The sequence below is a fragment of the Nipponia nippon genome, unplaced genomic scaffold (assembly GCF_047370975.1).
Source record: "Nipponia nippon isolate SJK-2023a ecotype South Korea unplaced genomic scaffold, ASM4737097v1 scaffold_23, whole genome shotgun sequence".
Lineage (NCBI taxonomy): Eukaryota > Metazoa > Chordata > Aves > Pelecaniformes > Threskiornithidae > Nipponia > Nipponia nippon.
In genome coordinates, this window is record NW_028262340.1 from 8,166,385 (window position 1) to 8,176,109 (window position 9,725).

The 9,725-nt window shown below is 53.7% G+C and overlaps 1 protein-coding gene across 3 annotated transcripts; it reads left to right on the forward strand.

Annotated features, from left to right (window-relative positions):
* Positions 1-419: 419 nt before the first annotated feature.
* On the forward strand, positions 420-9,326 carry TMEM222 (transmembrane protein 222). 3 transcript variants are annotated; one of them, XR_015705408.1, is made up of 7 exons: positions 420-577; positions 3,013-3,097; positions 3,861-3,892; positions 4,571-4,667; positions 4,836-4,966; positions 5,972-6,162; positions 8,518-9,326. XR_015705408.1 is itself a non-coding variant. In XM_087760488.1 (6 exons), exons 1-6 carry the CDS (start codon positions 459-461, stop codon positions 6,057-6,059), a joined length of 552 nt encoding a protein of 183 aa, XP_087616614.1. In that variant the 5' UTR covers positions 420-458; the 3' UTR covers positions 6,060-9,326. The 3 variants fall into 3 exon arrangements, 2 of the variants coding, with proteins under 2 accessions (XP_087616614.1, XP_087616615.1); XM_087760488.1 differs by having other exon boundaries at positions 5,972-9,326; XM_087760489.1 differs by lacking the exon at positions 5,972-6,162.
* Positions 9,327-9,725: the final 399 nt, after the last annotated feature.

Sequence of the window (9,725 nt, forward strand, 5' to 3'; positions counted from 1 at the left end):
TGTTCCACCCCTTGCAGTGCCTTGACCGCCTCCTCTCTCACGGGAGGCTTGCTGTGAGCTTTCCTGAGGTGGTCTTCCCCCGACAGCTCCTGGGATCGCCCTTCCAGCTTCCGACCTGCGGGAGGGCGACAGGGAGGCGTTTGCTGCTGCGGTTCCTGTGGCAGATCCGCGCAAGGTAGGTGCGAGGGCCCACGGCAGCTGCCCGCAGGGGCCTCGCCCCAGCAGAAGGCCCCGCTGTGACACCACCCCGGTCCCCCTGCGGCTTCAGCGGCAGCCGCGGGCTCTCGGCCGGGCTGGGCTGGGCGAGCCCCGGGGCCCTGCCCAAGGCGGCGAGGGCCGGGGGGCGCCGGGCCCGGGGCCTGGCCGCGCTCCCGCTTCCTGGTTACTGGCCGTGCCCGGAAGCGGGCGCCGTCTCCAGGAAGTGACGCCATCGCGGCGGTTGGGGGCGGGCCCCGGTGATGGCGGAAGCGGAGGCCAAGATGAAGCAGTTTAATGGCGGCGGCGGCGGGGCCGGGCTGGACGCCGAGCGCGGCCGCTTCCCCTACTGCGTGGTCTGGACCCCCATCCCCGTCCTGACGTGAGTGCGGGCCCTGCGCTCCCCGCCCGCCCCGGGGGCGGGCGGCCCGGCTGAGGCCCAGGCCCGGGCCGGGGGTCCCCTGGCCTCTCCCGGGGCCGGCTGCCCGCCCCGCTCCGCGGTGCCTGGGTGCTCAGCCAGCTCCGGAGCTGGCAGGGAGCCCGGTCTGCTTTGGGGTCACCGGGTGCTGGCCCGCCTGGGGCAGGCAGGCCGCGGTAACCGGCTGCCCAGGCTGCTCCGGGGCGGGCAGGGCGCCCAGCCCGCCTGGGGGTCGCGGCCTGCTTCGGGGCGACGGGGTGCCTGGCTGCTTCGGGGCCCTGCAGGACGCTGTCACCGGGTAGGGCTCTCCCCTCCCCGCAGCAAGGGCGTGTGCGGGGAGAGCTTTGCGGCGAGCGGGCCTGTCTGTACAGGAGCGGGAGTGGAGGAGATCTGCTGAAACGTGGGAAGTCTTTCATGTTTCTGGAGCAGAGGTTTGGCTGCGGGGATCTTAGAGCACCCTGTGCCTTGAGGAGAGCCTCTGCGCTTCGCTTTTAATGAGTTAAAGTCGATTTGCCTTCTCAGTCCTGTCAGCCAAGCATAAGCAGGCTCCAGGGAGGACTTCTGAGTTGTTCTTTGGCCGTGGGAAAATGAAAAGCTGCAAAATGTGGCTTTGGGGGTAGTCTGGGAACGCAAAGGCTTATTTTTATGCCTTCCTCTTCCCCTCCGGTTGAATCAGGTGATAATGTTTACTGAGCCAGAGCTGAAAGTCAGGTAGAAGACGTGGCGTGGTCCATGCCAGGGTTGGGAATGGCACTGTAAGCCTCCCTGGCGGGGAGAAGCTGCAGCCTTCCTGTTGCTGTCTCACATACAGCTACAAACCAGCTTTGGTTTTTACCTCTTTTCTTTCTTGGTTGCTTAAAATTCCCACCTTAGTCTTTTCCTGGAGGATTTTCCAAAGCTTTTAACCTTCTTATCTCCCTCTGGGACTGATGAAGAGGGCTGTCCTGCTGCCAGAGTCACTGGGCATCCGTATCTGTTTGTGGGCTCGTTCCCCGATGAGCAGTGACATCTTCCTGGTGATTTCATTTTGCAGCAGAAATTTCAAAATTGGGCGAAATTTCTCATTAGATTGCATAATCGCTCCATTTTTTTCCCCTCTGATGTTTCCTGTCATCCTTGGATTTGGAGGCTTGAAAGCTAGTCAGTGCTGAGAGGAGGATTAAAAAAAGGAAGAGGTGTCTAGACCTTTGAAGGTGGCAACACTGTGGCAGTGTTACATTCAGCCGTGCCTTCTGGCTGGTGAAGCATTGCACAGATAGCCAAACTGGCTGCTTTGCATCACACCAGATAGGAACAGGCGGAGGGTAAGTGATGCAAGCGCAGACTTCGCAGAGTCCTTTCTCTCCGTCGTAGGGTTATGTTATTAACAGGATCTATATACTATTTATAACCTCAGCTGCGCTTATCGGCACGTATGGCTTGTCTTTCCTCATAACATCCACCCGCCTCAGTCCTTCTTTATTTGGATAGTTTTAGGATCTGTAATTGAGCCATGGCCTGTGAATCTGTTTCTGTTTAGCATTGCTGTAATCTATTCTGAAGTATTATTCGCTGTGTGCAGTCCCTCAGGGAGAGAGGAGTGAGAAATCGGAGAGCGGTCAGCAAACCTGAGAGTGCCGGAGGATGTGGGAGAGAGCTGTAACTTGGCCTGAAGTATTTACTTCTTAGGGACGATGGTGGGAGGGGGGTGGGATATAGATCTGCTGCTCCCTGGGGCTGTAAATATCCAGCGGGGAGGAGAAGGTCTTTGAAACAATGGAGTCGCTTAGGGAAGGGAGTGCTCTTCCTGGGGCCAGGAGCCCCATTTTCCGTCTGGGTGCTTCAGTCTAGTTTGCTGTGAAAAGCTGCCGTGTGGATGGGAAGATAGGCAGGCTGACCTTATTTTCAGTTGCTGAAGTGGAAAGTCTGGTTTTATCTCCAGGCAGTTTCTCCTGGTCCTAACCTTTTAAGTAAAAAGTAGGATATCTAAGTAGGATACACAAGTGGGTTTGTTCTGGGAGACGGGGGCTCGCCCGTCCCTGGCCAGGGATGTGTGTAGTGCAGGTCTTCGGAGTCATGCGCTCTCAGTAACTGCAGCCACCCATGGTAAAGTCCCGGAGCCTGACTGCCCCACAGACGAGCTGACTAGACCTGCTTGTCAGGAGAGCACAGCTTTGGCATTCCCTGCGTGTTTTTCTTTTGCTTGTACCCCTTCTGCGTCTTTACCGGTCTTTGCCTGGCTTTGGCTCACCTGCTTTCACCTCCGGGCTGTGTGTAACGCGTTAACTGTGCCTGTCTGTCCCATGCTATGCAGTTGATTGTACGGCCGCTCCAGCAGTCTCCTGGCAGCACGTTGCACGCACTCGGTGTGATCGGGGGGCAAATATCTCAGCCTGACGGTTCACTTGTTGCCTCGGTAGATGGCTCTTCCCGATCATTGGCCACATGGGTATCTGCACGTCGACTGGAGTCATCCGGGACTTCGCGGGGCCATACTTTGTCTCAGTAAGTAGACGAAGGATCTGGGTGCTTAAGCAGAATCTGTGCTCGGTCTGCTTCTCACCTTCGTCGGTGACTTTTGGGCCAACCCCTGTCTTTTACAGTTCAAAGTTTTACAACGTAATGGCTCAGATGTTTCTGAAGATCATGGCTCTTTGCTATTGCTCTGTGGGCTGCTGTCCAATGGAGTTCGTTTGGGGGATATGATAGATAGTGGCCAGTTTGGTGAGCAGAAGGGAAAAAATCTTGTCGTCCAGGCTCTTAACTGGGAATTTTGTACCTAAATCCTCTTAATTCTGAGTAACAGAAGCTGCCTTCCCACTTCCTCAGCACGCCTGTTACTGTCATGCTGTTTAGCATCAGGTATGTGCTAGTCTTCTAAACTGCTTTATAGTCTGGTGGATTTTGAAAGTAAGGGAGTTTTACGTTGGGATAATTAATACTCTTAATAGATTGGAACACTTACAACTTTGAGTTAACTAGATATTAATAGTTAAAAAAAGGGGGGGGGGGGGGCGGGGAACAAGGTACATAAAGCTAGATGATGTCACCCTGTACAGAGTATAAATATACTCGGGCCCAGAACAGGAGTACAAAACCAATTGAAATCTAGATCTAGACACACAAATAAGATTGGTGTCTCGAGACTGCTGAGGCAATGTGACAGTTTTATCACTAAGCGATGGCAGGCTGTGAGGCCTTCCAGCAAGAGGCATGTCATGAATATTGCGCGGGGTTATCCTCTTGAGACGTTTTTCTTTTTTTGTAGGAAGACAACATGGCATTTGGGAAGCCAGTGAAGTAAGTGCTCTTGTTAGTTTTTATTAAACTAACCAACTGACCTGCAGATGTCCTTTAATTCATGGAGACAGACATGCTATAATATTGCTTTTCTTGTTGTTCAGATGCCCTAATTCAAGTGGATGGCTACTGTGTCTCTGCTTTTCAAGAAACCACGTTAAATTAAATCTTTTTAGAAGCGTGACAGCAATGTATAATGAGAGCTGTATGGAGCCTTTATTAAAAAAAAAAAGAAAAGGCTAAAACATTTTAAAATAATGTTAACAACAAGTGCTCCAAGTAAATACTGCCTGTGCTGTACTAATGAACTGTCATCCCCCACATCCTGTTAATGATTTTCTGCGGGGAGGAGGAGAGGTGCCTGGGTTTTGTGTATCTGTCAGATCAGGTTTACGTTTTGAATGGCCTGAAGGTTTCACATCACGGGACGTGAAAGCAGTTTCAGAGTTCTGTCTGCACCCCTGAGGCCTGCAGTTTCTCTCTCTGGGGTGCTGCCGGGCTGAGGGTGCTGAGCATTAGTTTCTGCTGCCCTCTGCAGCATGCACTTGTCTTGAAGAGCTCGGCTCCATGGACTCCAGAGGTAGTGGATTTCTCTAAGTCCTTTAATCATCTTCCTGCTGGGAAGAGCAAGAAGTTGTAAAGGTGCAGCAGTAATGCGATCTGTTCTCATCCTTCTAGGTACTGGAAACTGGATCCCAGCAAAGTATACTCCACCGGTCCCAATGCTTGGGACACAGCCGTACACGATGCCTCGGAGGAGTACAAGCACCGAATGGTACGGCTCCGGCGCTGATGTCCTGTCTGTGTGTGGAGGAAAACCTCCCCAGTGTTTGGGTGCTTGCTGCAGGAGTGGGACCTGTGGGTCTGCACCAGCACACAGGGTGCAGAACTGGGGAGCCTCAAGGACAGGATTTCTGATCCCACGCCCCTTTTTCTGTTCCAGCACAACCTTTGCTGTGATAACTGCCATTCTCACGTGGCTCTGGCCTTAAACTTGATGAGATACGATAACAGCACCTCCTGGAACATGGTCAAACTCTGCTTCTTCTCACTCCTGTATGGGAAGTATGTAAGGTGAGCCGAGGAGAGGTCTAGATTCAGCAGGCAAAGGGCCTCTGTTTCATTCTTTCTAGCCCTCCAAAGCTTCAGACTGTCCCGTGGAGCAGGAAGAAACATCTCTCCCCCGCAACGTGTGGGTGTATGTTGCTGATAGGTGGTACTGTCACTGCCTGCTGCCTCTTCTCAGGAAAAGAACCAAGAGTGCTTGCTGGGTTGCACTAGGTGCTGCTCCTGAAATGCTGTATCTGGCAGCTAATTTAGGGTGCCTGGAATTTGGGAAATGCTAGCTAAAGCATATCTCACTCTGTGTTGTCTTTTGGCTGGGTTAGGTCAGAACATAAGGTCACAGAATGGCTTGTCTCCAAGGTCTGTTGGGTTCTCTTCTGTCTCTTGAATCTTGTTTACATAAAAACTAGTCAGATTTCCTTCCAACTGGCGTGGAGATTCCAACTTGAGCAGAGAGGGAAACCCCGAGCTTTCCTTACTAGAAAGGGCACTTAATCTCCATTTCAGCTCCTTGCGCCTGAAGAGGAGATTCTGCAAGGACTGCCCTGCATAAAGCTTTTGAGTTGCTCCACTTCTGTTGGGTCGTCCCTGTTCTGGAAAAGCTTCTCTACCAGCTTTTAGGCAAGTGTAGTCCCTGCTGTCTTGGTTAAATACACCAGCAGTTTGGTTAATGAGGCCTACGGTAACGGGGTTTCATTTTTTGTGATCTCCTGCCACTGCTTCTGTCTGTGCAGATATGAAATGTGCTAGTCTTTGACCGGAATTGAAGGTGGAAGGGGAGTCCAGCCCTATTGTTCATGGTACAGTTATTTGTGGACCTGATTTAGTCTCCATTTTTAACACGGAGTGGATCTCCAGGACATGCTTTATGGCAGTGCCACCAATGGATAAGAAAGTCAGAAGGGTGTCTGTCTCCCTCTGATTTCTCCAGTTATTCTCACATCCTTCTCTCCCTCTTGTCTTTCTCTGCTGATTTCTTACATTTAAACCCTCCCCCTTTTTTCCATCTTGCAGCATAGGGGGATTTGTGAAGACCTGGCTTCCCTTTGTCCTCTTCCTGGGGGTGATTGTGACCATTGTTCTGACGCTTCATTTGCGGTGATGGCAGCTGTGAACTCCCCATTCCATGGGCACACGAAGGAAGAAACTGTGACTGATCCAGCGAGATGGAGGCATGGGACTCTGGGAGGCGTTTTCTGGGGAAGGTGGCAACTCCACTCCATTGTAACAGCTCATCTTTGTTTCCTGGAACTGGCTTCTTTTCCTTCTGTTTTTGTTCTGTCGATGGTGTCTCCCAGTGTCAGGGGTCCTGAAGCCTCTTGCTCTCTCCCTGAATATGCTCCCTTTCTGCAATTTGGTGGGTAGAAACGCAGTCAGGAAAGGAGAGGCGTGGGCACCTTTGCTTTCAGTGCCAAGTAAAAAGACACAAGGCAAACCCTGCCTCCTGGGTCAGGAGCACAAGCAGATACACCTTGTAAGGTTCTCTCTGATCACCTGGTTTCTTCCTCTTGGCAGACATCATCAGATGCTTCCTCAGATTTCCTGAGTCTTCAAGAAGGAGCTGTTGTTTCCCTGTTGCATGACTCTCCTGTAGCACATTTTTCAAAGTGGAGGTGTGGGGTTCCTCCTGGGGATGTGGAGTGCCGCAGCACTCGCTGATGGTCTCCCCAGTAGTGACAGGAGGGTGTTGACGGCGGGACACTCCTCTGAGGAGGCACGCAGAGGAACGCTCTGTGGCAGGGCAAATACATCTGGTCCTGCTGGTGAGCCCAGAAAGGCAGGAAAGTCGATCGACTGGCTTGGGTACGGCTCGTGGCAGTCTGCACACCTTCAGTAGCCTGTTGCAGAGGTGGGAGTCTTCTGCTAAGTCCCTTTTAGCTTGTGCCAGAGAAAATACAGCTTCCCTGCTTCTCCTTGTGCTCTGAATATCTAAAATTGTCATTACACTTTCTCGTGAGCCACTTACTTCCCTTTGAGCCCTAGTCCTTTGTGTGTCACAGCATACCTGAGCTTGCAGAGGTGGTGGCAGCAGCAGGTACATGTTTCTGGGACGGGAGGCTTAGTGTAGGGTTTTGAAAGCATCCGTGAGAGCAGCACCTGAGACCTGAGCTCAGTGGGGCCATCAGAGATTAAAAGAAAGGGTGAAGGGACTGGAAAGCATCCATGTTCTGGTTGGGCTTTGCAGCAGCAAACCGGGGCACTGGCTTTTTTGCAGCTGTTTCCAGGGTGGTGAACAAGAAGGTCTGTTTGCTTCCTTGGCGTGCTTTGAAGAGCACACCGGGAGTAAAAGCAGGACTGGCTTTGACGTGAGAAATGCCGGTCTGGCAGCACCGGGGGCTGATGGCCCTTTTGAGCCCAGGATGGGTAATAGGGGGGTAGGTTGTTGTTGAGTGCTAGGCAGGGAGTGAATCTGGACATGCCCCAGAGCCTCTGCCAGGGCGAGAGGTCCAGGTCTGTGTTTGCTGGGGCTCTGGCCTGCAGATGCTGCATTCTGTGGGGCTCTGAGCCAAGTGGCTTTTTAGAAAAAATGTGGCTGAAGGGCCATGTGCAGTTGAGCAGATCTCCTCTGACTGCGGAGGAAGGAGAATAGCTTTTCCACTCCTGCCTTGAAAAGCCAACTCTGTACTCCACTACCTGATGGATTTCAACCGCAAGGAGTGCTCGTGGCCAGCAGGAAAGCTCTTCCCCACTGCCTGCTGTCCCTGCGGCCTCCTCTGACCGGGCAGCCCATTCACTGTCACCCTGCTGCCTCTCAGACCCGTCTCCGTGTGCCTTTCCATCCGCTTCCATCCCCCCGACTCCTCTAGCCACGTGGGAGGGTTGGGGACTCCTCTTGGGCTTCTCGATTTCTGCATTTCCTCCTTTTCCTCAGTCACTTTTAAACAGCCCCTTGAACCTCTCCCTTCTCCCTGGCATCCAGTTGTCTCTGTCGTCTGGTGCTGGCTTTTCTGGGGTGGGCGGAGGAGGCGTGCAGACCTTGGCGCCCTTCCCCATCTGCCTGGAACTGAAATAGTTGTCGGTGTCTGCTCTGTACAGTCATTTCAAGCCTGCGCGGAGAGCAGGCTGGAGAGCGCTGGGCCTGGGGCTGATTAGAAAGCCAATATTTTGGTCAAAGAGAACCTTACAATGAAAGGATGGCATCTTACTGAGCTACCCTGTGTTGCTGCGGTCTCCACCCAGCGAGCCCGCTGGCTAACGTGCCCTAGGACAAGCCAGTTGAACAGGAGAGATTAGTCCTTTGCCGCTGTTTTTAATTTAAGTATGATTTCTCAGAGTGACCTGCCAAGGATGCGCTCGGAGTCCCTGGCCCCAGGGCTGAAGCTAACCTGTCTTAAGCAGTAGCAATAACCTAGAGACTCTTAGGCCTGTCTCACACGTTGATTCAGTGTTTTATCGATAAGCTATACAAGCATTGCCAAAGCTGAGACTTCGAGTTGTTGGGGGAGGCCGGGAGCAGGGCTGCTGGCCATAGTCCTCACTCCTGGGACTTCTGAAAACATGTTGAGTGCCATTCCCCACCGTGAAAATCCTTGTCGTTTGCTCCTAACGCTTTTTACCAGATACGGGTTCTGAATGGAGACTTACTGAGCAGCAGCAAAGAGCCTCATGGCTGGAGCGCTGGCTGCGGGGGAAGGAAGGCAGCGCTTCGCCCAAGTCCTGGCTGAACAGCCGACCCGCTTCCACTGACAGATGGAGGATGGCTCCGGGCATCCGAAGGAAACACGGCGGACGGGAGAGCAAGGCCCAAAGCTGAGGTACCGCTGAGCCAGCCCGCACATCCGTGCTGGACATGCGAAGCTGTCTGTGCTCGCACGGTGAAGGACGGTGCCCGCAGAGGGCGGATGCTGGGAGAGGCGGGTGGGCTGGTCGGATTTACAGTTTTCCTACACTGCGGTAGCATCAGCCCAGCGCTGCGGGAGCACAGAGAAGCCCCATCGGTGGTTGGCACAGCTTCCCAGCAGCACTGCAGCCGGCGGCTGCGGTTGTGTGGGGAGCGGGCTGCTTCCTCCTGGCGTGGGAGGTGGCAGAAGGGGGGTGGGTTAGGAATGTCCCCTCCTTGCAGCTTCCTTCATCTCACTACCGGCTTCCTTGCAGTGCCCCTGTTGACTAGCCACATGAAAGGTTCACCCTGTCCTTCACCTTCCAGATGCCGGTTTTATGCTCCTTTCCTTTCCCCTTTGCACGCGCTTGTGCTGCAGAGCTCCGTGGCATTGCCGTTGCTCTTTGGCGAGGGCGAGCCCTCGGTACCCTCATCCTTTGTTCTCTTGATCTCTGTGGGGCGCTGGATTACTTTGTAAATATTTAAACTCTGCTTCTGTGGTTTCATAATCCTGACGGTAGGGGAAATAAACTTATTTCTGTGGATGTCTCCAAGTGCCGCATCTCTTATTGTCGACTCTTTCCTCCTTCCAGCCAGCTGCAGGGGTGGCATTCCCCCCGCCCCGCTGAGCTCCGGCCCCTCTCCTGCCCCAAGGCAGCGTCTCTGGCTGTGTGCAGGAGCCGGACCCCGCAGCTCCCACGCCTTCTCCTTTATGAACTTGCCCTTTGCTCTGCTCCGGGGCAAAACTCACAGCCATGTTCTCAGCCCTGCTGTTGGGAAGGGGGGGTTTGGGGGCAGGGGGACCCAATTGTCACAGCGTGGGCAGCGTTTGCAGGCTTTAGTGCCAGGTCTCGAAGCTGGGGACCTGCCCAGGGTCTCTGCTATGTTTGGGAGGAGAAGGGGCCCTGCCTGCTCCTGCCCGCTCCTGCCCTTTGCTGATCCCGAAGC

Excerpts from the sequence above, each read along its gene's own strand:
- TMEM222 (XM_087760488.1), top strand. The coding sequence starts at position 459 with ATGGCGGAAGCGGAGGCCAAGATGAAGCAGTTTAATGGCGGCGGCGGC. Across the intron at positions 578-3,012 it reads ACCCCCATCCCCGTCCTGAC|ATGGCTCTTCCCGATCATTG; the intron begins GTGAGTGCGGGC and ends TTGCCTCGGTAG. Across the intron at positions 4,967-5,971 it reads CTGTATGGGAAGTATGTAAG|CATAGGGGGATTTGTGAAGA; the intron begins GTGAGCCGAGGA and ends TCCATCTTGCAG.